Below are 26,224 nucleotides of genomic sequence, written 5' to 3'. Positions count from 1 at the left end.
TTGGCACAGAGATGTTGAAACCTCCCATTGATTGATCTCTCCACACACACTCCCCGCTGACCAGAGAAAACACTCCACAGCGACTACAAGAGGGGCTTCAAATCGGACAATATCGCCCTCGTTACTTCTCAAATAGACTAGCTATCTGTCTACTCATGCGGGCTGAGATTGCACGCTGTTACCGAGCTAATAACGCCTCTCTAACACCGATAGGTAGCGTGTGATGTCGGCTCTGGTGGACTTGTTTTCCTCTTTAGACCTCGCTTCCTGTTAGCCTCTGGGCTAAGCTGGGAAAACTAAATTATGCGAATGAACGAGCAGGTATAGTTAGCTACAAAGGGGGTGCAACTTTACTTATTACAATAAAGCAATTTGAGTTTGAATATATTCAGTAAATCTAACTTTGTTTCCACAGCTCAGCTATCAGAGCAGAGCTAGTCAGTGAGCTAACGACGACAAGCTAGCCATCTTGTGTTTGAGGGATTTAAGTATTTACAAGCTTCTGCTGGCGGAGAGAGAGACAGATTAACTTCACTTACATGTTACACATCGGGATAACTCGTTTATGATCTAATTGTGTGCGATTAATGCCTTAAAAACACTTTATTTGACTGTGAAAGCCTGTTAGTGAGAGACAATAGAGAACGTTGCTCAGCCGTTGTTGTGGCAACCGACGAAAAACCGTTGGTAACTAACTTCCGGGTAAATAACGTGGTGTTTTTGAGTACTGTGTTTTTGTTATACCGCATGCTGATTTAAGTATATTTTGTAATACTTGTGTACGTTCATACGTGGTGTGGGGGACGGTGGATGTTAGTCGGTGCTTGTGCTTCCCTGAAACCCGTCAGGTGCCTCATCCTCGTCTATTTATATTAAAAACAACAAGCTTTAAATGCCTCAGAAAACACCGGGAGTCGGTCGTCATCATCAGAGGTAACCTAGACGCGTAGAAGAGGGAGGCTTCCTGGTTCTCCATCACGTCCATCCACCACCACCGCCCTCCCCAGCCATGGACCCCCCGAGGACTCGGTCTCGGTCTCGGTCTGGCTTCTATCATTTCGGCATGAACGGCAACGTTGGCAACAATGGTGGTAACGCGGTTGGTAACGTTGGGAGCATGATGATGAACGCCAGTGGAGGAGGAGGAGGTGTAGTGAGCTACCCGCAGCAGCAGCAGAGCAACCCCGGCTGGGCGCCGCACCACCACCACCACGGTGGAGGTGGTGGTGGTCGCAGCTACCCAGACAGCCAGCAGCAGCAACAGCAGCAGCAGCACGCCCAGGGGAGCTACCTGTCCGCGGGGGCGCAGCGACACTCCTCACACGGAGCCCCGCACAGGCACCCCGGGGCCGGTAAGCAGGCTTCAGTGAACACAGGGCCCTGGCTAGATGCATCATTACACACACACTCACACAGGATACACCCCCTGAAGGGATGCAGGCAGACCACTAGCAGTTTAACAGGCTCTGAGACATTTAACTAAAAGGCTTGGTGCTTTCACTGCCAGCTGTTGCTTTAAAAGGCCAGCTATATGTCATGGTTGTCATGTCAGGTGTTGTAGTGGAGGCTCTGCTCCAGAGGTTTGAATAGCATTTACTCAGGTGAATAGGGCAAACCAGGTCCCTGGACTTTGTCTTGTATGTAGCACTTAAAACATGTTGATGTACTTGCATAGTTCTTACATTTTTGGGTTGTATCCACCTGGTTGAATGCACTTATTGTGAGTTGCATCTGGTGAAAGTGTCAGACCTAGCAGCAGGGTCTTAAATTAAGCTTTTTCCTCACCTGCCACTGTGGCAGGTCACTGAACATTTCTACCGGCCACTCAAATTTGTTTGTCTGTCACTTCTGAAATCTGTGTACAATGCTTTAGACTTGTAAACATGAGTCAGTGGTACCAGACAGTAGATTTATGGAATACATGTTGTAACCTTAATCCATGACTGCATTTAATTTAGGAATTGCTTCTTAAAAATAATATTTCTTAACATAAGGAAAACATGTCTGCCATGGTGGCAGGTGACTTGAAATTTGTACCTGCCACAGCCAACATTTACCCTTTATTTGGCAGGTGGCAGGTGCTAATTTTATTCCCTGCCTGGTAGGGATGCACCGATCCGACTCTTTCAGTCCCAATACTGATAGCGAAACCTGGGCTTTGGTTATCGGCTGATACCAAGTGCTGATATGATACCAGTGTTTAATTGATAAGCTGTATATGGCTCACTGTGTGGAAGTGACTCTGATAATTCTTTTATATGTAAGCCAACATCAGGCTTGACTTAAACATTGTTTTTTTCTAACTTTGTAAAGCAAAATGTAACAAATAAATACATAGATACAAATTTCCTGATTGTTATTTATTATTAAAGTAATAAATCATCACCAGCAACTTGGTAAAAGATCTTCAAAATTAACAGGAATTACAATTCAAATGTAAACACTTTTTAATGCAGCAACAAATTGGTCAAAACTTAAACAGGAATTCAACTTCCAGTATGTAATGTACATAGTATATAAATATTGAATAGGTCGGCCTTATTGTCACCCTTACCCGATCCAGTTAATGTATTTGGGTCAGTATTGGACCGATATCTGATCCGGTATCGGTATCTGTTCATCGCTATTACCTGGATCACAGTGCAAATTATACTGGCTCTTATACTGTAATTTAACACTGCAAAATGTTCCTTTGGATAGTCCAGGCATGGTGGTGCTGAAGGCCTGCATTATCTTATTCCTTTTGCCAAGACATGAGGAAAGAAACGCTATAGGTAATCATTTAAGTAATGAATTAATAAGGTTTTACTAGAATTACAGTGATATATTGATATATTCTATAAAATAAATAAATATATATATATATATATATATATATATATATATATATAAACAAATCTGGTTGGTCAGTGGAAAGCTTGCAATATTGATGGCTAGAGAGCGGTATGTTTTCACTTATCATCAGATCAGAGACAGATGCATTTGCCCAGTGGTTTAGACGTCCTACATACTCTTCAGTCTTCAAACGACCTACAGTATGCATGCGAGGAGTCAGATTAAAAGAGCAGTCTGGAGCCTTGAAACAAGCCTTGAAATAGTTTGCAATGAAATCTCTTTCTTGATAGCGATTTTATCTTTGTTTCAAATTGCTCGCTGCTGTGATGCAGGCTGGCATTTCTACAGCCTTCCATCAGCCCTTTCATCCATAAGCCTTAATGCTATTGAACTTACATTTAAGCCTGTGCATTGTGCAAAGCTCCGTATTGTCCCCAAATAGTCAAGCAGATCTCTTATCTCATGGTTCAGGCTAGAGTAAAGATTGATAAGGTGTTATAGTTTCAAAAGCAAATAAACAGAGGGATGAACAATAGAGTTGTGTTTGCACTTTGCTGGTTTATTCACTTTGTGAGGTAAAATTGATTTGCATTGCCCATTATCAGTCAAACTGTTATTCAAAAGGCTTTTCATGCCCACAGCAGCAATGGTTCCTTACCCAACCCAAACTCAATAAGAAGACAATGAAACCCCCCTAAAACCTTTAAGAAAAAAGAGGAAGAAACAAATTAAACTGCCAAAGAGGAAATTCAAAGTGAGACTGCTTCAATTGTATTCATTGTATGTTCAGTGTTCACCAGGTTTCCATTGCTGACCATTGGAAAAGTGACTGGAGAAACCTTCTGTAATACCAGATTGGATTCCCTTAAAGGCAAAAAAAAGTGCATGTGAATGAATGAAAGCAGGCTTTTAATGGGTCTCTGTAGCAGCGCTGTTGCCAAACACCCAAAATAACCCACACAGAGGGGACACACACAAAAACACATGCTTCCCAAATTGAGAGACTACAGAGGGGTTTGTGTGAACGACTTAAACAGTGTATCTCCCAGCTGTGTGATCTGCCTCCTTCTTCTTAGCAGCTGCACAAGCCTCTTCTGAGATGGTCTGTGTGTGTTTTTGGTGTGTGTATAGAATAAGAGTGTGTATGTTTAAGTGCGTGATACAGATTTCCTGTTTGTCTGTGCTTGTTTGTTTTTGTACCTCACCCGTATTACGCCTCTTGGCATCAGTTTATGCAGAATGTGTCGGGGTTGGATTTGGGGGTGTTAAAATGTGTCCCTCTGTCTTACCTCTGTTTTTCTCCTCTTCTTCTCCTCCTCTTCCTCTCCCCCCAGTGTCAAGCATTTTATCACCCAGTGTAGCTTTAATAGTGAGTGTTGCATCCCATGACCTGCCAGCGTCACAAAGCGTCAGCAACCAGTTTTTCAGATCTTCATTAATATTGTTATCACCTGAGATCTCTGCAGATTATGTGGGTAAAATAGGGTTTCTCTATTTTTGGCTTAGTTTAAGTCTTTGTTAAAGAACAGGAGCAAATTGCTACTTGATGACCGCTGATACTCTTAAGCTCACTATCCTGCCTGTCTGACTTGATTGTCTGTCGTAAAATAAATGGTGTCAGTCTTCCCCAGCAGCAATGCTCGGAGGAAACAAGGTTGTGTCTGCTCGCCAACAGAACCCGTCCAGTCTGGTTTAGCATCCCCTATGAGGGCCCTCGGGGTGAATCGGCATTAACAGACCTAGTTCTCCTCAAAACACATGGGTAGTCTGAGGTCCAGGGCTACGGCTGGGTATCGGTACATGATATCTTTAAGGTATCAACCGAAATAACCCAGTACCAAGTAGTATTGAAACTTTTCTAGTTAAACGGTTGCAAAATCTAGAAAAAAAAAGACTATTTGTATGGTTTTGCTTGCAGCCAATCACCGCAAGCGTTCTTCGGTTTAATGCCGGATGTGATTGGCCCACTACCGCAGCAGATAGTGTCCGAAATTAACTTTTTGACTCAGAGGCCAGAGGAAAATTTGAAGCAAAATTATTTTGCAGTGTGAAATGCAACCGTTCACAATGACAGGACAGAAACAAGACGCCAAACGCAAGGGATAGTTTAGCGGAGTAGCTGATGTCACATATGGTAAAAAGTGCCGTGGCAGTTTAGTCAGGCACTGTTCAGACAGGCGTAAAAAACACATCTGGTTGTGGTGGTGATAAAGGACTAAAGCAGCGTGCCCATAAATGACATCAACATGTGGTAGAGACTCTCAGCTTAATTTTTTATTACACTATTTTGGTGCAAATAATTTACCTGCCAGTGTGGCGGGTAGCCTTCCAAAGATTTACTCACCAAACGATCTATTTACACACATTTGGCGCTTGACGGGTGTTCATTTTGGAACCGTGTTGAGATGCCACCAAAACGTTACAAAGTATGGCTATACTACACGCCTGTAGCGTCTAATAAAAGTAAGTGGTGTTGGTAGCATTTTGCGCAACTGAAGAATGCTTCCATTCACATGATGGGTATCAAATTGAAGTAGAAACGGGTATCAAATGAGGTACTCTACTCTATTGGTATCAGTATCACTTTAAGGGTATTGGAATCATCATTTTTTAAACGATACCCAGCCCTACCCAGGACCCTATGAGGCCTGAAGAAAAAGGCTTGGTATAAATAAAGATGTAAGCCAGCATGCTGGCCCTGCTGTCGGCTAGTCAGTCAACTGACTGTCTCTCTGTTCTCCGCAGCCACTAGCAGGTCGTCTTTGAGCTGTCACTATCGGCAGACTTCACATGGCCCTAGAGTGGCGTTGCAAAGACAAGGAACGGGTGGGGGGTTGTTTCTGGGGAGACGGAAGGGGCTGTATGTGTGAGGGAGGCATAGAGGGAGAAATAGAAAGAGATGAGGGGAGGAGAGTTTTTTTTCCCCTCTTTATGGTGATTAAAGGTTTTTGGGGGACTGCTTAGAGGAAACTCTTGTCAGCTGAGTTCAAGGACATCGTTCTTAAGCTGCTGAAATGTCTGTGTGCACATGCTGCATCCAGATTGCACATGTGGACTGTCGGATAAACAGCTGGGTGAGCATTGTGTTCTACTGAGATTATGTGTATGGTATGACCGCTTTATTCAGTACAGAAGCGTAATGCATAATCTTGAGAAAAAAATATTTGCCCTGTTTTTCTGAATTAATGAGACAATTATCTCGAGATATTGAGATACATCAAAATCCCAAGAGAAGCGCTCGTTTACTTACTCGAGAGCTCGATTTCATGAAAGCAAACATGTGCCGTCTGTTTAGTTTAATCCAGTTTTATTTATTTGAAACATTAGGAGATAGCTTACTTGTGTCTTTAAGTATGGTATTGTTGTTAGTTTGTCGACTGCCCGACATTGTGGTGTTTCACCAGGATCAGTTGAACCGATATTTGATTTGATTTGATTTGATTAAGGATCCCCATTAGTTGGTGCCATAGCAACTAGCTAATCTTCCTGGAGTCCATATTAAGCACATACAAAAACAAACACATTAAGATACCACACAAATACAAGAATAAAAACCTTTGGAAATAATTAATTACAGATAAACCTTGCAAATAGGACACCTGAGATAGCATACCAAACAAAACAAACATAAAAACACCACCGCAGTAAACAAATTACAGTCTTATATACAATTTACTTTTAAACACTGATTTACTAACAATGCAGCAGAGACTTTGAGGCAAATTTATTCCAGAGAGAAATTGATCTATAAATAAAAGATCGTAGTAAGGCATTAGTTCTACTATTTCTGAACCCTCTAGTGTTATGGTCATGCACTGTATTGCTATAAACAAATTCAACAAGAAAAACAGCTGCATGCTTCACGAATATGAGATGATGCATCTGAAATCAAACCTTAGATACCTTCCTGTATTGACCCCGTACTTGTAATCATATAGCTCTGTTGCAGGGTGAGGCTGATTAGCAGCAGTACTACATGCAGGTGAGAGCTTCTTGAAGCATTTTGAGGTCTCGTTAATTCAGAAAAACAGAACAGATTTTTCTTTACATGAAACCTTTTCTAAGAATTTTGAGATAATATTCTCATTAATTAATAAAAATAACAAGTCATTTTTCTGAAATGTTTGAATTATGCTTCCGTAATTCAGTAATGTGATTTTTCTTTTTCTGGTATTACATTTTTTTGCACATAATAATCTTATTCATGTCCTTAGGGAGTCTTTTTTTGTGATGGTCTGTTGATCTTCGAAGAGAGATTTTTATCGCTTGTTTACCACAAGGAGACAAAACAAAAATGGAGAAAAATGCAGTATTGAGCTGTTTTTGTAGAGCTAAAAATGCGTCATTGCCGTGCTCGGGGACACACAGATGCATACCAACACAAAGACTTGAAATCAGGCTTTCTGATAATAGTTAGTTTCCATAGAAAGAGAAAAAGATCCTACTTCTCACTTGATTTATTACCTCAGTAAACATTGTAAACATGAGTTTATGGTCTCAATCACTAGTTTCAAGTCTTCTTCAATACAGCATGATGTTCATTTAGTAAATTATGGTCCCATTTAGAGTCAAATAGACCATAAAGCAGGGTATGCTTTAGGGCATGGCTACCTTACAGGTCGCTACCAACCCTTTCACAGTATGTTTTCTGTTCATTCAAGTTAATTGTAACATTTTGGTCGTCTAAAAATATCTTATTCAGCGTTCGGTTGTACGTAGCTCTACCCTCTCGTGTCACTTCTGGTTGCAAAATAACAACATGGTGATGGCAAAAATGCCAAACTTTTGAGGCTTCAAAACGACAGTCCACAAACTAATGGGTGATGTCACATTGACTACGTCCACTTCTTATATACAGTCTATGACTGTAACCCCAAATTTATCTTTTAATCTTTTCTAAATCTTTTTATACAATAGATTACTATAAGAATTAATCAGATCTGCCAGAATCTTTATTATGTTTTTTTTTGTTGACTGGGACTTTAACCTTTTGATAGCACACTATGGTAACTTGGAGAAAAGTGATGGTTAAGGCGGGCTGATGAATGTTACATGTGCAAAGCCAGCAAGAGGCTCTGGTGTGTTGTGAACATTTGATAAGTGAATGTCTGTTTTTGTGAGTCTGCACTGACTCTTCATGGTAGATCAGAGGGAATGATTTGTCTGTGAGAACCAGAGAGGATCCAGTGTGACATCTTCCAGAGATGTCGTCCTCCTTTGCTTGTTTAATCAAAAGCCTGTTTGGAAGATAGACCCTCGCCTCTGTTGGCTTAGCGAGCGTATGTCCATGTGTCTTGTGATGTTGATGTTGTTTTTCTCAGTCCCAGCTTATCTGATTCTGTTTTTTTTCCTCTGTGGCCTGCAGGAGGAGTGCTACATTTTCATCCAGATAATGTGTGCAGCGAGGATCGGGACAAAGTAAGTATGAAACATGAGCTCTGCCTGTTGCCTCTGCTTTGCTCCTGGTTTGAATAGGATTTGTATATTCTTTTCTTATTCATTCTCCCCTTTTGTTTGTCCTCCTTTTTTGTTTTTCCCTGACCAACCATCCCTCTGGTCCCCCCCCCTCCTTTACCTCTGTGTGCAGATGGAAGACAGTCCAAGCCCGAAGAGGCAGCGTCTTTCCCAGCAGACCATGTTGGATCTAAACTCCGCCCCTCCCTCTACTCCCTCCTCTCCCATTCGCCCCTGGGAGCTGCCTCCCAGTCGCAGACCACACCCCCACTACATGCCAGAGAGATGCCACACGCCTGTTCGCAACCGACGCAGGTATGTGTGTGTGTGTGAGACACAAATGCATGTTATCTTTATTATTGATCTGGGGATTGTTCAGCCTATAAGATATCAAAAAAGAATGACAAGATCCCAAATGTGTTTGTTGAAATTGCTCATTCTGGCTGACCAACAGTCAAAAAACTTAAAAGTGAAGCCAATGCTGAAGTGCCTTAAACTTGCATTATTTCTAATATCCAGCAGGGGGCGACTCCTCTGGCTGCAAAAATAAGTCTGATTGTATAGAAGTCTATGAGAAAATGATCCTACTTCTCACTTGACTTATTACCTCGGTAAACATGAGACATGATGTTCATTTAGTAAATTATGGTCCCATTTAGAGTCAAATAGATCATAAAGTAGGGTACGCTTTAGGGCGATGCCACCTCGTGATTGATAGGTCGCTACCACGGCGTTGTACGGTCGTGTACCGTGTTTTCGTCTTACAACTTTAACCCGTTCACAGTGTGTTTTCAATTCATGAAAGTTAATTATAACCTTTTTGGTCAGCCTAAAAATGTCTTATTCAGCGTTCTGTTGTACGTAGCTCCACCCTCTCGTGTCAATTCTGGTTACAAAAAACCAAGATGGTGACGGCCAAAATGTCGAACTCGAGGCTTCAAAATGGCAATCCACAAACCAATGGGTGACGTCACGGTGACTACGTCCACTTCTTATATACAGTCTATGACTGTAACCCAAAAATGATCTTTTAATCTTTTCTATATCTTTTTATGCGATAGATTACTATAAGAATTAATCAGAGCTGTCAGAATTTGTATTACATGTTTTTGTTGACTGATACTGCCAATAATTCACAAGTAAAATAATTGAACTGGACCTGAAATAATTAGTCGTAGAATAGTTGCTGTTGACACCATTATTCTGATTTTGAAAATCGCTTCATTAACTTGTTTTTCTCTCTGGTTTCTCTTGTTTTCTATCATTGTAAATTGAATAGTTTTTGTTTTTGGACTATTGGCCAGACAAAACAAGACATTTGAAGATGTCACCTTGGGCTTTACAGAATTTCTTTCTTCTTTTTACAATCTTCTTCCATTTTCTAGTACAGATGATTAACTGACTAATCAAGAAATAATCAGATTGTCAGATTGGTAATGAAAATAATAATCATTAGTCCATCAGCCCTACATTGAATATGTTTTGATTCATGGTCTAAAACCATAAGATGAGCAAATACAAAAACAAAATGCATAAATATATCAAAGCGTCAATACAATAATAGTGCAATAGTTGTAATGCTGTTTAGTGATGCCTGATTGAGTCTGCTCCTGACTAGCTGTGTGTTGCAGTTGTCTTTATTAGAGCTGTTGATGAATTTCAATACCTGTTTTGATGCCCCTGTTTGTGGTGAAAGCAACACGTCTGTGACTCCAGAGACTGATTATCGTCTCTCTCGCTCTAGCCTGATATTTTTTTCTAGTACACACACTTGGCAGAAAATATACGGCTAGGAAGCATCGTCTTCTTCCTCTGTCCAATTTTCTGTCAGTAAGCTTTAGTTTTTGTTCTCAAACTTGAAGAGGAACTCCACCGATTTGACTCTTCAAAGTCTGTTTACAGGTCTAGGGGAGTGCTACTGCATATGTGAAAAAGTTGTTTAATTTGTGGCTCCAGAGGGAGCTGTGTGAAGTCTGATAAATTGCCTCAATTGATGTCACTTGAGTCAGCGTCAGTCTGGGCTGACGACTACAAGTTTGAAAATCGGGGGCGTGTAGTTAGAAAGAAGTGGGCCTACCAGTCCTCTGTAGAGGCTACATTAGCTGGTACTACCATAGCACATTTGAATCTCCAACTGAGCTGTTGGTGGTCGAGTTGCATTGTGGGTAATGTAGGCACCACATTTGGCAAGGAAGAAGAATGTGTGGAATAAAAAAAGACGACATCTCTGATTCTGTTGTATTGAATTTGATAATTTTGTTTTAAGCTGTCCATTGTGAGTACGACAATGTTATCGGAGTGCAATGATAAATTTGTGGAGTACTCTGTTAAGTTACTTGTTGTAGATGACAACCCTAGTACTGTATTAATAATTATGCAAATGACAACATTAGGGCTGCAGCTAATGATTATTTTCATTGTTGATTAATCTGTTGATTATTTTCTTGATTAATGGAATAGTTGTTTAAAATGTCAGAAAATGGAGAAAAATGGTCAGTGTTTTCCAAAGCCCAAGGACGTCCTCAAATGTCTTGTTTTGCCCACAACTCAGATATTCAGTTTACTGTCATAGAGGAGTAAAGAAACCAGAAAATATTCACATTTAAGAAGCTGGAACCAGAGAATTTAGACTTTTTTTGGTAAAAAATTGCTCAAACCGATTAATCGATTATCAAAATAGTTGCCGATTAATTTAATAATTGACAACTAATCAATTAATCCTTTTCAACATGGCTCCTTTGGCCCTTTTCTTAAGTTTTTTCCCTCTTTCTTCCACCTCAGCCCTCCAATGAGACGCCAGCGCGGCCGGAGAGACCGTCTGACCCGCCACCACCACCACGCCCACAACAACCACCACCACTACAACAGCAACAACAACCACCACCACCATCACCACCCCAACGCCCACCATCATCACCACCACCACCTGCACTCCCACCACGGCCCGTCGCCAGGCCACCAGGATGAGAACTACCGTCACCAGGCTCCCCCTCAGGGTTACCCACCCTTTAGCCAGCAACCCCTCCGAGGGCTGGGACCCGGGCTTGAAGAGCGCCCAGGTCACCATCCCCCAAATCCCTCCCCGAGGCCCCTCCATCAATCACCGAACCTGTCTCCCAGGCTGCTGCACCCTGCGGCCCATCAACAGCACCCACACCCCCACCCATCCCAGCAGAGCAGTATGGTGCTGGACCTCCACGAGCAGGTGACTTCATGAGATAATGTGGCCTTGTTGTTGGGGTGAGTTAGGAAAGAAATAGTACATACGGCTGAGAAAGGACCGAAATCATTCCAGTAGACCTCTGAAAAGAGGAAACATGACTTACTGTTTATGACTGACTCTCAAAGGGGAGTTTTGTTCTTGTCTCCTTCTCTTGCTGCACAAGAACACACCAACAATAACTTTCAGAAACTTCTTTTAAAAATGCAATATGAAAATTAAAAGCAGCTGCTCATGAGTTTATTAACTTAATGCAGCTGAAGATGTCGACTACAGAGAGTATGACTAATGTGATCTTATTTTAATTTATTACTGTGGTCTGTTTGATCTTGAGAGCAGTAACTACATTTCCTGTAACCCTGTAGGTGAAAGATTCACTTGGTCTATGTGCGGGGGATGATTCAGTAAAATAAGTTATTAAATTGGATGGGGGAAAGTTCATTTGCAAATGGAAACTTTACCCGTAAGAAATTATCATATCCAATATTTAACTGTTAACTGAATTGTTTATGGCTATCACTAATTGGTGGTGTTACTGTATGTAACTCGTCTCTAGAAGTAGAAGGAAACACATAACACTATTAACTGGATCTGATGGGAACAGTTTACATTAGTAGCTAAACTTTAAAGTCAGGTCACAGGACTCATTTTCATCTGCATGTCCTTTGCAAGTGAAAGCGTGACTTCAATCGAATAAAATGGCGTTTAAATTTAGATAATAATTCAACCACATCAGAATTCATATCCACAAATTTGTGCCAGTTACAACATGGAAAGGCGCTGCTCTTTTGATATGCTTTATTTGCTACCTAGACAATGTGGACTAAGACTCCAGCTGCTTAGCTTTAAATCACAGTCTGTGTTCGTAGAGTTGACCTTTACCCTTTGATCTGCGTATTTAGGGTTCAGCTCCAGTATCGTATCCTGTGTCTCCTCCGGGAGCGCCACCAGGCCTGCCGCCTCGCTCCGCCCCTCAGCAGATCCCAGCATGCTCAGTGGTCTTCAGTGGACAGCACTATCCCGTCTGCAGTGTCCCTCCTCCTGTGAGTGTTTCCACATAGTACAGTTACTGATGAGTTTTCATTATTTGATGTTTTCAAAATACGGTTTGCAACATCCCTCATTAAATGAAATATTGTAATTTTTTCTCTCTCTGCCAGGTCCTTCAGACTTGTTCTGTGCAACACTTGCCCATGCCCTACCCGTTCCCATCGTTGCTGTCCAGTGACCCGGCCTTCCTGCTTCCCCCTCCTCATCTCTCCCATCCCCCAGCACACCTTTCCCACCACCCACCTCACCTGCCCCAGCCGGCACAGTTTGGACCTTATCCGACGCAGCAGGCCCGATCGGTGAGTAGGAATTCTTATGTTACGCTTGTTTCAACCTAAAATAATACAAACGGCCAATGTCAGCCCGACGACTGCCGATTGCCGATATATTCGTGCGGGTGTGTTTGTGCACACCGCCGCCGTAATTTCAGCTGTTCTAGCGGCGGAGCACCGCAAAACACGCTTCATTCGAACTCGACAGAAACAAAATAAAACTCACAAAAACCACCTTGGTTAGTGTTCTCCACTGTTCCAACAATCCCCAGCTCTGGTTTGGTTGAAATAAACCCTTAATTCACTTTTGGTTGTGAAAATATTCTGGCTCTACACACTGTTTGTCTCTGTCTGCCCGCTGAGCAGCGGCTGAGCAGCTCTGGTTCTTCAGAGGTAGCAAAATAAAATGACAAACATCGCCCAAAGAATTGCCCCAAAAAAGCAACCGGTGATGTTCTCGTCCAATCACAGGTAGCTGATATATTCGGCAAATTGCCCAACCCTTTTTCTATCTTTACAGCTTTTGGGACTATTGTAAAATATGGCATTTAAGTTGAAGTCCGAATTTACAAGATTTGATTTTCCTCTGTTTATTTGAGGATATCTAACTTTCTGTGCATCTCTAAAAAAAACGTTTCCCCCCTTTTTAATATTTACCAAAACATGTTTCCACTTGAGGAACTAGTGTGACTGTCAGCATCTTTGAAGGAAGCTTTAAATGTTTTTGCCTGCTTTATAAAAATGCAGCAGCGAAGGTGTTTTACAATATTAAAGCAAAATGGATGATGCATATTTTATACACCAGAGTTGAAGCAATTTGTGCTGTTCTCCTTTAGTGTTTGCAAGCACTTGGAAACAGTGCCGGGTTTAGTAATAAATCAGGACATGCACTGAAACAGGGTGTTTTTCAGATGTATGCCTGCACAGCGAGCATCAAAGTTAGTGAACTCCACCAGTGAAAACTAGGTAAATGGTCTGTGTTGTTCTTGGCTAAAATTACAATGGTGCTCAAATAATCAGAGTGACAAAGTTTACAAAGGTTAATGCCCGCAACAGAACATTTTTGGTGGAAGTGTTCTCTGGGTCAAACTGTGGCTGAAAAGTGTGTTTTTCTTATCATACTGTATTTAGTCTTTGAGCACGTGGGACTACTGTTTTTGCAATAGACTCCATTATATTTTAGGAAAAAGCAGCAGTCCCATGTGCCCACAGACTAAATATAGTATGATAAGAAAATGGCTGTATCTCAGAAACTACAGGGAGCACAATCAAAAATGTGGTATCTATAAACTCATAACAAGTTTAATATCAAAGTTATGCACACATATGCAATGTAAAAAAAAATCCATACGAAAAACGTTTAATAAACAATGTTAGTGTTTTTCCTAATTTTTCAAAAACCCTGACTTTGACTATTAGTAAAAGTGTGATTTTTCATGTGATACAAAAATGTCAAAGTTGTCCTGTTAGATACTTGCACACAAGTATGCCTGTACCAAATTTCAAGACTTTTGACCAATCAGAACGATTTTGACGTTTTTCTTATCATACTAAATATAGTCTTTTTGCACAAATGGGTTAAATAGCTGGATTCCCACTGAGATTAACCTTTAATGACATATTTTAGTGAAAATCTCCTACTCATCTTATTTACAGGATTTGTTAAGGGTTGATGCTTCACCTCTGTTATCTCGTGTTTGAATAGTGTTTAATTTGCTCCTGTAGCTGTGATCACATGAAATAATATCTGATAATAACTGTGTGTATTTTCTTCTCCAGCCGTTACAGAGGATAGAGAATGATGTGGAACTGCTTGGAGAGCACCTGTCTTTGGGTGCTGGGCTCCACTATCCTCCCGCCACCCACCCTGCCCTCACACCACACTCCACCCAGCTTCACTTCCTGTCTCATGACCCGCTGCCACAGGAGTTCTTCGGAGTGGTGAGCAATAAGAATAATCCAATAATGTTTGTATTCCTTTGAAGAAAATCCACGTGAATGATTTCTCATGTATGTGTTTGTCAATTGCCCCGCAGTCCTATCCAAACTTTATTCCTCGGCGTCTCCCGGGGCGACGGTACCGCTCGCAACAGCCACTGCCACCTTCGCCTTACCACCCCAGCCTCCTGCCTTACTTCCTGTAAGTAGATCGGTACATTAATTTCCTAAGAGGAGACGGTTAAGAAGAAAAGGTTATATTTATAATTTGTATTGGTCAAATATAAAGTAGAGGACCTGATATTTATTATTGAAATATGCAAGCAATTGCAGCGTGTCAATGATTATGTACATCAAAGTCCTTTATAAAAGTTCATATTCATAAGGATAAATTTGACCTAGTTATACCTGGAGAAGGCAACTGAGGCGGCCAAACAAAGCTAAATGACTGATTTAACAAAGGATTTTGTTGCATAAACGTTATGACTGCAAAAAGGGAGAATCGTGAGATATAGGGGAAAAGGTTGAAATAGGGCTGGGCGATATGACCAAAATCTTCTATCACCATATCGGTAATTTCATATCTCGCTAACGATATATATCACCATATAGCATGTTTTCTGGTAATTCAATAAATAAATAGTCTATCTGAAATAACCACATGGTAAAGCCTATTTTGTATACTTCTGTGCAAATTAAATAAGAACTTGAGTGCAAAATTAACATAAGAAAAAAAGGAATTAATATAGGCCTAGACTATATCGCCATAGAAACAAAATAGAAAAATATATACAGTTGACATTTTTTACGTTTTGACGATATACATCGTCATATTGCCCAGCCCTAAGGTGAAACATTCAACATAGAAGTCATTCAAGTAACGGTGAAATACTGAATAAACAGACAAATATGAGGTAAGATTGAAATATTTTGAATGTGATGGAAAAGAATATATATTTTTTTGGGCTATTAACTGTTCAACTTGAATATGCATGCTAACAGAGCTACTACTGCATAGCGTTGTTGCTTAACTTGCTTCTTTGTAGGGCAAATTCGTTTTAATGACACTTATTTCTTTAACGGGCTCAGTTTTAAAGCTAGAAGAAGAAGAAGATACCGGCATCATATGCAACTAGAAAACCTAAGGAATCCATTGGTACCAACCAAAACTGTCAAGGCCATTTCCAAAGGGGTCCCTTGACCTCTGACCTCAAGATATGTGAATATAAATGGGTTCTATGAGTACCCACGAGTCTCCTCTTTACAGACATGCCCACAAACTTGTGTTTGGGGCAAGTCATAGTCAAGTCAGCACACTGACACACTGACAGCTGCTGGGTTTGTTATGATTTGAGCATATTTTTTATGCAGTACCTGTGAGGGACAATATTTATCATTGCTTTGTGTTGTTAATTGATTTCCAATAATTCTTTGATAAATTGAACTTAAATCTTTCCCTCTGTAGTTCAATGCTGCCAGTCCAGCCCACAGGTCCTGCGATCAGTCTAGAGCTGGACGTAGATGACGGAGAGGTGGAAAACTATGAGGTTCGTCTTCCTCTGCTGAACATTTGGTGGATACAGACTTTGATTCTTCTGTTGTTGCTGATGTTTTTTTCCCCACAGGCCCTCCTGAACCTCGCTGAACGTCTGGGAGAGGCCAAACTCCGAGGACTGACTAAGGGAGACATCGAACAGCTTCCTTCCTATCGGTTCAATCCAAATAACCATCAGTCTGAACAAACACTGTGAGTGCCGTCCTTTTACAAACACCAGGGCATCACTTGTTGATAGGGTGAATTATTCATGAGGTTTTGTGTTGGCTTCACAGGATCACCAAAACTGTTTTTTTTCTGGTTTTACTATTTCTGTCTGAGGCTAATATATGTTAATAGTTAATATCAGTAATAGAGTTTGTGCAGTTGTTTAGCATATTTGTGGTTTTCAAGCTACAGAAAGCAGAATATAACTTCAAAGCATATTGGAAAAAAAATCAAATGTCATCTCTGCCTTTTGGGGTTGGGAAATTGTGAGAGTCTTTTCATACTTATTTCCCAAATGCTGTAGTCTAAAAGGCCTTTGCACACCAAGTCCCTATTTTTTTGTTGCACGTTTAAAAAATAATTACAATCTCACATTGTGTCAATCACACCAAACTTTCGGACGTCATTTAAGTTATTTGGAACAGTTTAGATTTTCTGCATTTTTTTGCATCCGTCAAAAGGCAATAGAGGGTTGTTTGACCACTCAGAGCCACCGTCCATGCAAACGTCATCATCCAAAATGGCATAATAAACATTCACTTCCATCTCCCAGCACAAAGCACTTTACAATAAAGACATAAAAGAATACAGAGATGCAGAATTTAAAGGAACAATATGTAGGACTGGCAGCAAGCATTTAAAATGAGTAACAGCAGTCTAAATTTAAAACATTGGAGCCGTGGCCCGTCCGCTCCTCCGGTGTGACTGATGGCAGTTGGCACACGTTATTGCAATTTGGGGGTTACCTTCTAAACACGACCACATTAGCCTCTGGCCAGCAACAGTCAGAATCACTTCACCGGTTGTGTGCCGCTGCCTTGATAACCCAGCTGCACACGGACCACAGTGAGATGTGCAGAGGCTTTTCAGGTCGGGTAGAATCTAACGTTAACGTTATCTTTGTTGATCCAGTTCGTTTGCTTGCTTCCGGGGCTGCAGAAGGCTGCGCTTGTATGACAATTTGCTTCATATGTGGCAACAGGGTGTCGAAAAGGACAAGTGGGCTGGATCACACCGGCCAAAACAAAAACAGACGTTTCGTACAGGAATGGAAATTTCAAAAGAGAACATCCTGGCTGTGGCATTGTTGTCAGAGAAGCCAGTATTTCAATTCAGCATGTTTCCTTAATCTCTGATGTCATATCATGGTCATTTTATAATTTATTACAGTAAATATATTACATATCGGTCCTTTAAAGATATATTATGGCAGGTGATTGCAGAACAGCTTGGAATCGGAGATGGTTGCAAAACAAAGGATGTAGGAAAGATTAGACAGCAGTGATTGTGCTTTAGGCAGCTAAATGATAGCTTTTTGCTAATATCATTCATTCATTCATTCATTCATTCCTTAGCCCCGTTTGGGACTAACGAAATCCATTGTACCAATGTCATTAATTCAGTTTTGTCTTATTGAATAGAATAATAAAGCACAACGGACTCAGTGTTCAAGGTTTCTGTTGCGTAACGTTTTTTATCGGATGACCCATTAAAATAAAAAGGCCTACGACAAACACGGTCTTGATGTGCAAAGACATTAAGCTGACAACCAGTTAACCTAAATCTGCTTTGAGGCCCAATGTGTCATTAAACAACAGGTTTCTTGCGTTGCCGTGCTTTACATGCTCATACCCGTTGTGTTGCAGGTGTGTGGTGTGTATGAGTGATTTTGAGTCCCGCCAACTGCTGCGAGTCCTGCCCTGCAGCCACGAGTTCCACGGGAAGTGTGTCGACAAATGGCTGAGGGTAAGTACCAACCCCGTGGAGCCCACTCAAGCACACAAACACACTGTGTCCATGTAATACACACAAACATCCTCTGAGTTCATCTAAGGCTAATCACACATTGTTGGGTAGTGGATTCAAGTCTCTTAGCACAAGTGTCACATAATAGCCCGCTGATGACTGGCTGTAAATGCCCTGGCGATGCTGCGTTTAGAGACTCAATCAGTAACTTACTGAGAGAAAAACCTGTTTAAAGACACAAATACACTCTCAGTCCAAGTACACATTAATTATAGAGTGAGAATCTCCCTCTTCAGGAGATCTGTTAGGTAACAGAAACAAACATCAGGCTTGTGTCTGCATGTTCCTAAATTCAGCACAGAAGAGTCAGTAAACCACACTAAACCCCAGGACAGGAACATCTGAATAAGCTGTCAACACTTTATCTCCCCCATGAAAATGCAAAAAAAAAAAGTCTCTTACTGTTAATCACAACACAGTCTTATGATTTAGAGGCATGACAGCATTGCCCAAAGCCTCAGTGTGAATAGGGGTTACAAATCAATACAAAACAAATAAGAAAATGGGGGGAGTTACTGTCCAGATGTGCAGATTTAGGAATGTGTGATCAATAACAGGACTGAAGATATGAACTGCTTAAAAAACTGAATCGTTTTTGTTTCCTCTCCGTGTTCTCAGGCCAACAGGACGTGTCCCATCTGTCGGGCCGACGCCTCGGAAGTCCAGAGAGACTCCGAGTGACCACATGAGGGAGCCAGATGCTCCTAATTGTCTGTCGAACACGTTCAGCACTACCTGCTCCTGATGTATTGATACACATGTACGTGCTCACACACACACACACGCACACACACACCACCTCCTTGTGTTTTTTGTGCAGCACTTTCTGCTCGTTTGTTATCTTTTTTTTTTGCCCCTTCTCCCGTACATTTGATCTGATATTCATCCCTCTTCAACAGTTATTTTACTGTCTGTCCACATGAATGCAGACCCTCACTCACATCTTTTTAGTGAATCTCACCCTGCCTTACCACTATTCTGCTGTGGTGTGGTGTGCGTCTGTGGATGTACACGTGCATGCACCACAATTGTTTGGTCAGCCCTGTAATGCGGGGCTGTGGTACATGACTGAGTGTTTTCAGTCTGTGTGTGTGTGTGTGTGTGTGTGTGTGTGAGAGAGAGAGAGAGAGAGATTTTTAGACGTCCTGGAGCATGCCTGAGTTTCTGTTGTGTATCAGACAAAGAGTAACGACATGAGAGTTTTTGCTCTCATGAGTGACTGACTTTATTTCCTGTTTGTACGTTTTATGCACTGTCTGTCTGTATGCATACTCTGTGTGTGTGTGTGTGTGTGTGTGTGCGCGTGCGTGTGTGTTATAGACTTAAATCCTTTTCTCTAGTTTGACACTAAGGGTCCATGCTGCCACTATATTTCTTGGTTGCCTATTTGATCCACTTGTTTCAGTAGATTATTATTATTATTATTATTATTATTATTATTATTGTTATTATTATTACTCAACCATTATAAGTGATTGTTTTCCTGCCTGGCAGTTACCTCATCATTCCGGTTTTGATCATCTTTCATTACAAGCGCTTCACGGCACCACTTTGAAATTAAGCACATTATATATTTTTCTTTTTCCTTTCTTTTCTTAGTAAAAAAATAAGTTTGTCTGTGACTTTTGCGGTGGCACATGTGTTACATATATACATATATCTATATATACTGTATAAATCTATGAATATCTGTATACCAAATAAAAGGCTTGATATGAACTTTTTAAACTTAGCATTTTGTACATATTTTTAAACAGCGAAATAAGAGCTAGTGAAATAAGTGGGGTTTGGTTGTGCTGGATTTCTCTGTGTTAGATTTGAAGTGGTGGTATTATTAAAAATGACACTGACTGCAGACTGCTGCTCTGGGTGGCTCCGTCTTTTCAGATTTTGCTCTGGAGGTGCAATGACTTCAAGCTGCCACTAGGCAGCGTTACTGTTCTTCTAGACTACCATGACTCCTGACCAGGATGTGGTTCTCCTGATAAATACTCTTTGGTTTACAGGTAGACAGTATGACATTTACACTATTTCCCTGCAGATTGTTATAATGTGTGAAACAGAACATGCACATACCAGACTTGTCACACCATAATTCAGATTGTGAGTGAGACAGTTGTTACTCTAAAGAATAACCATCCTTTGTGTAACGCTACATTCTTAATGTGTAGCATTGTCACTGTGGGTAATAAGTGGGCTGTTTTTCCACAAGACGGCGCTATGCCGCAAATTGCTTCACTAAAGTAGCGCAAAGATTAAACAATAAACATTATGGTCATTCCTACACAGTTCTCCAAACATGTATTTTGAATGTATATTTAGCTACATATTTCTGAGACATTATAGCTGCCCATAAAACTACTGTAAAATTATATATATAAAAACTAAAATGTAACCTTTCTTAATAACTGAAACTAAACTAAAACTAGCAAACACACTCTGAAAACTAACTAAAATGAAATTGCTAAAGTCAAAACTAAAATAAAATAAAAACTAATCAAACATTAAAAACTATTATAGCATTGATTTGAATCTGAAACTGAGAGAACAAAATTAAACAAGCATTTTAATCAAATAAAGACTAAAGTGGACAACTTAATGAACTGAGAATGTATTATCAGTGAACTTTAAGCCTACAATGCAATTTACATACAGTTGGTGCACAGACAGGCAGCCAGGCCGTCCACCTCCCCTCACAGCACTCTGTCGACGTACATGTGTGTTTCTCTGACCGCACACAGCTGTTTCCCTAGCAGCACACGCCTGTTGTCTTGCTCCTTCTGTTACTGTACATACTAATACAGTATCTACAGTTGTAAAGTCCAAAAGGCAGATGTCACCTCTAGGCTTTGCCGCACAAATGGCTTCATTTTTGCAAGCAACTTGCGTGGAGCTGCCGGAGGCACAGGGAACACAAATGTCATTGTTTTTCCACTGGAGACCATTTACACAGCCCGCTTACGAAGGATGTGGCGAAGGGGACGCAAGCACCTGACGGCAGTTTTCATATACATACTTTACATTGAGCCGGTCTCACTGACTTGCGGTGACTTCTGTTACGACTCCTGAAAGAGCTTATGGAGACATCTGTCCAAAGATAATGACTTTGTTCTAGTAGTAAGAAAACTTGTGTTTGAAGGAGGCTATAGGAACAAAATAGACTATAAAATGCTGAATAGTTACTTTAATCCCTTCAGTTTCTCTTTGCATATGTTTTTTTTTGTCACCTTGTACTGTATTTATTTGATCCTTTCATTCTTTTTCTGCATGTTTCTCTGCATTTCTCTTCAAACTGCATATTTGTGGTTTGGTGGGTGGGTTGAACAGACAGAAACATCAATATGCCATGTAGGGATAAACAGTTTGCAAACACACAGCATCTTAAAGAGCAATCTGATCATGTCTAAGCACAAGTTTGGTCATGCTGTCTTTAATACTGATTTGCAGATGTCACTTTGATTTCTTTAAATCCAAGGTCTGACTACCTCTTACTTTATGCATGTATCTTGTAGTAGCCAATAGGGTTGTAAGAAAATATTGAGTATCACAATATTATGTTTTGTGATACTGTATCGAATCTCAAAAACAGTTTTTTAATTAATAGTTCAAATGCAAAGATTAATTCAGTCAATTCTTAATTTTATGTGCAAAGACATTGGCCATATCAGTGTATGTGCTCTCTCAAAGTAGTGCTATGATGTTGGATGTTACAGAGAAAAGGTAACTTTTTTACTCAGATTTTTATACACATGGTGATGTGCTTTTTATTTTTTCATTATTTAAAAAATCACAATATGTGATTGCCAATACACAGCCCTACTAGCCACTTTTTATTTATCTCTTTATTTTCTTTATTATTTATTTAGCAGGGACAATGCACAGTACATATATCATACCAGATGTAGCTAGAAGGTTGTTTTCATCTGTAGTCCCTGGGCGGAGGCCACAAGTGCTGCGCAGGTTACACAGATAAATGATTAGTTGTATCAAAACCTTACACTTTGTAAAAAGCAGACAAAATAAACCACCAATCATAAAACTACAGAAACAAAAATACAAAATTTACAACCACCCTGAAAAAAATAATTGCTCTTAGGGAGCACACTATCAGCAATCACATCCCCATTAACAACAGACAAGTACAAGACATTTCCAACCAGACACTCGGCACCAATGCGGCCACATTCAGTGTCTCTTAGCTCAGTGACTACAGGCCTGATTGTCAAAATTTAAAATATTTAAAAGAAGTGCACTCTCTGATACTCCATGGTTTCCTCACCCTCATCTTTGTTACAGTGTTGTTGTGGTTCTAAGCTGAAAAACAGTAGTCAAACCACATAAGGCGATGCAGGTTCATTTCATCTAAAACTTACAAGTCCGATAACTGCCTCTCTTTTAGAGACAGAGAGGAAATGTAGATATATATTTTCAGTTCATATTTAATTAAACGTGAAACTTGGCTGAGGCCTGATGACTCACTGTCCTCCCATCCTTGTCCTTCACTCTGTCCGACTGTTGTTCTTCCACTCTTTTACTAAAGTCTCTGCTTCACCCCCCTTTTCTGTTATGCACCTCTCAGTCCCCCGTCTTCCACTCTAAAACCTCCTCCTGCTCTTTCTCCTTTCTCCTTGACCACTTCTGTCCTTTCCTTTAATGACTTTGCTCCTCTTCCTTCTCCTGCCCTCCTCATGCACTGTCCTCTGTTTGTTCTCTACTGTCTGTTCTTCCTCTCCTCCTGTCTCTTTACTTATGCATCTTCCACTCCACCCTCCTCCTCTCCCTCTTTGCCTCTGCTGTGATCACCACCCACTCCTTTAACCCGCTTCCTCTGCAGAGCAGTGAAGTGGAAGTGATGGGGGATTTCTGCCTAAAACTGTCGGCCCGGTTACTTAACCTAGGGAACAAACAATATTTGCCTTTCCTTCTCACTCGCCCATCTTCAGTTTCATAACCGGGGTTGTACGAGGCCACAATTTGCCTAATTTTAAATTGCTTTATTTGAACTTTTACATTAAGATGGACTGCAAAATGCAGAAAAGCTTTTTATTCATTTACGTCCTGATTGCAGTGTAAAACCTGCATGATAGGAACCCTTCATTTTGGAACAAATCATTTTCTTCTTACAGTATCATTGTAGCTGCTTAAGAGGAGTCCCACTGGTAAAAAGTCTAGCTTGACTGTCCTCCTCTTTGGCTGGTTAGTTGCTCTCCATTCACTCATGTGTGACTGGCTGTCCCGTCCTCAGGCTGTGCCTGGACTGACGATATGTTCCAGGCAGCTTCGTCCTGCAGAGTGTCTGTGAAGAAGAGGAGCTTTAATTCAAGTCTGTCAGTTGCAGGTCAAAGAGAGAGGAAGAAGAAGACAACTTGCAAGAAGAAGATGTTATATTTTTGCACATGTAGCCTACTGTAAACAATATATATTTTAAAATTGTGGATGAGGATCATTTTATCTTTCTACATAAATAGCTTACAGTTGTGTGCTTACAATACATGTTTAAATGTGAGTGTGCATTTAGGACTAATTATATTTTCAAGCAGGAGAGTGAAGGAGACGTTCCTCTGGAAGAATCACAGAGTGAAATAAGAGCCGTAACATCACCTGTAGCCTCAGAGCGAGCCTGAATGACCGTCTGCTCAGGTACGTGTTTGTGTTTCTATTTGGCTTTTTATTGGTGTTTCGGTTGATCAGAATTTTGCAAGGACAGTCATTTATTGATTTATTTGTTAGATTATTTAACAGCGACACTGCAGATAAACATTGTTACACTGGGAGACAACAAATGTAATGTGTATATAGGGCGTCCAGCTGATGTTTTAAGTTGTGGGGACATTTTGACCTGTTCCCACAGTGACTACGCTGATTTGAGTTGTTAGGTTGTGGTTAGGGAAAGGGTTAAGATAGAGCTAAACTTCAACAGAATGAATACAAGTCAATACAATGTCCTCCTGCATACAGTTGCAAAACAAACTTTACCAGCAGCAACACACAGCTCCAGGATCAAAGTGTACCATGTTTAACTGATCTGTGCTTTTCCCAAATTTAAGACAAAGCAAAGCTGGTTTGATAGAAAAAAAAAATTCTACATTTGTTTTACAAATTGATAAACCATGATCAAGCACCACACCCTTTTTTATGCAATTTAAAAAAAAATTAAAATTTCTTCCTCCTTCATTTTCCTTCAGTCCTGTCTAAACGAAGAGAGGAGAGGCTTTTACACCTCGGCTGTCTCCACCGCTCTCCTCCATGGCAGCCCACACTTTTAATGTGCAAATGCAAGTGTGTGTGCGTGGTGAAGACTGTCCCAAGCTGACAGGGTACATGGATTCTCCATCCTGCTTGTATAAAAAAAGAAAGCGAGAGCACCGAGCTCTGCCTGCTTCACTTATATTCACATTTGTGCACGCACTGTCTCTTTTTTTCTCCCCTTCTCTCTCGTATCTTTCGCTCTCCACAGGCAGGCACTCAGCAGTGTGAGGGTTAAATGTAGATGCATCAGCAGGGCATGTTGTTCCCTGCCCATCTCCCTGAGTGAAGTGTGTGTGTAATATTTATTTCATAGGGATTCCCCCTCTCTGCATGTTTGATGGCTGCTGGCCACGTCATCATGTTCTGAGCTGTCAGCGGCCGTCACTGTCACACGTGGGACACGAGGTGTGTGTATGTGTGTGTGTGTGTGTGTGTGTGAGCGAGAGAGAGACTGAATGAGGAAGAGAAAGGGACGAGACCATGGATGTCTGGACGAGACAGAACGAGAGCGTCAGACAGGACAGGGGTGTGTGGATAGGTGGAGTGGAAATCGTGCCATACTGGGGGCTCAGTGGGAGCGTCAGCATCAGAACGAAGGCTTTCCACTTGACACATTTAGTCGGTGAGGAGAGGCGAGCTTGGAGGCTGAGTGCATCACGTGTGTCTGTGTGATATAATTTATATACACATTGTGTGATATTGTACACACACACACACACACACACACACACACAGAGTGTAGCCTACATGGACCCTCAGGTCGTCCTCCCAGTCTGCTGGATGATTCCCTCTCCAGGGAGCTGGTGTGAGCCATGTGGCAGAGAGCAAAGTTCATGAAGTCACTTGTCAAAGTATGATTGCTGTCATTATCGTCAGTTTAGTTCTGAGATACTTTTTTTTTTTTTTCTGAAAATGGATTATGAAAACAAATAGTTCTCGTGTTGCTATTTTGCCACATATCTGTCTGATGCAGGGGCTGAATTTTGATGTCAAAGTTATCAGTACAGATACCACTAGATCTAGAACACAACCTTGTTTTTTCATCATTTTAATGATGATGTTTGTAATAAACACATTTCATAGCAGCAAAAAGTGATGAAATTGATCAACATAATGACTCACCCCATAGGTGACAGTGCAGAATATAACCCATTGCTTGGATTTAGTTAAAATTTGCACTAATAGTGCTCTGATAACTGTCCTTCGCCTTAAAGTAATACGATTTTTGCTCTAAAATCTATAGTTTTCTTTCAAATTGTCAGTGTAGTATGCAATAAGAAAGTCATAAATATATAGTATAGTATAGTATGCCATAAAAAAACATAGTTTGCCCGAAATAATTGTCACAAAATGTCATACTATGACTTTTTCATGCTGGAAAAAAAAAGTTTTCTACTACTCTAGGCCTTTTTTTCAACAAACTATACTATGACTTTTTAAAATGTTTTGCGACATACTACAATATGACTTTTTATTTCTTCTACATACTTGACTATGACTTTTTTTTATTTTTTCCATATACTATGACTTTTTTTTTTCTTGTTTGGACATACTATACTAAGGCTTTTTTTTTTCTTTTTCGACAAACTACTATGACTTTTTTTTCGATATACTATGACTTTTTAAAATCTTTTCGAC

The 26,224-nt window shown here is 40.6% G+C and overlaps 1 protein-coding gene across 4 annotated transcripts; it reads left to right on the top strand.

Annotated features, from left to right (window-relative positions):
• Positions 1–13: 13 nt before the first annotated feature.
• Positions 14–25,435, top strand: LOC141775393 (E3 ubiquitin-protein ligase RNF38-like). Of its 4 annotated transcripts, XR_012595596.1 has the most exons (14): positions 14–1,352; positions 8,201–8,253; positions 8,423–8,604; positions 11,071–11,494; positions 12,412–12,552; positions 12,670–12,858; positions 14,611–14,772; positions 14,868–14,971; positions 16,235–16,316; positions 16,395–16,516; positions 18,178–18,277; positions 18,956–19,097; positions 23,878–23,977; positions 24,523–25,435. XR_012595596.1 is itself a non-coding variant. In XM_074648720.1 (13 exons), the coding sequence occupies exons 2-13, from the start codon at positions 1,010–1,012 to the stop codon at positions 19,016–19,018; spliced, it is 1,965 nt and encodes a 654-aa protein (XP_074504821.1). In that variant the 5' UTR covers positions 14–702; positions 902–1,009; the 3' UTR covers positions 19,019–20,065. The 4 variants fall into 4 exon arrangements, 2 of the variants coding, with proteins under 2 accessions (XP_074504821.1, XP_074504822.1); XR_012595597.1 differs by lacking the exons at positions 23,878–23,977; positions 24,523–25,435 and adding an exon at positions 20,225–20,570; XM_074648720.1 differs by lacking the exons at positions 23,878–23,977; positions 24,523–25,435 and having other exon boundaries at positions 14–702; positions 902–1,352; positions 18,956–20,065.
• The last annotated feature ends 789 nt before the right edge of the window (positions 25,436–26,224 follow it).

The sequence above is a fragment of the Sebastes fasciatus genome, chromosome 10, assembly GCF_043250625.1.
Source record: "Sebastes fasciatus isolate fSebFas1 chromosome 10, fSebFas1.pri, whole genome shotgun sequence".
In the NCBI taxonomy this organism is placed as follows: Eukaryota; Metazoa; Chordata; class Actinopteri; order Perciformes; family Sebastidae; genus Sebastes; species Sebastes fasciatus.
The sequence above is the reverse complement of the archived record's forward strand: the minus strand, read 5'-3'. Positions and strand labels throughout refer to the sequence as shown.

Coding starts and splice junctions, on each gene's coding strand:
- LOC141775393 (XM_074648720.1), top strand. CDS start 1,010: ATGGACCCCCCGAGGACTCGGTCTCGGTCTCGGTCTGGCTTCTATCAT. Junction 11,495..12,411: donor TGCTGGACCTCCACGAGCAG/GTGACTTCATGA, acceptor CTGCGTATTTAG/GGTTCAGCTCCAGTATCGTA. Junction 16,317..16,394: donor GAGAGGTGGAAAACTATGAG/GTTCGTCTTCCT, acceptor TTTTCCCCACAG/GCCCTCCTGAACCTCGCTGA.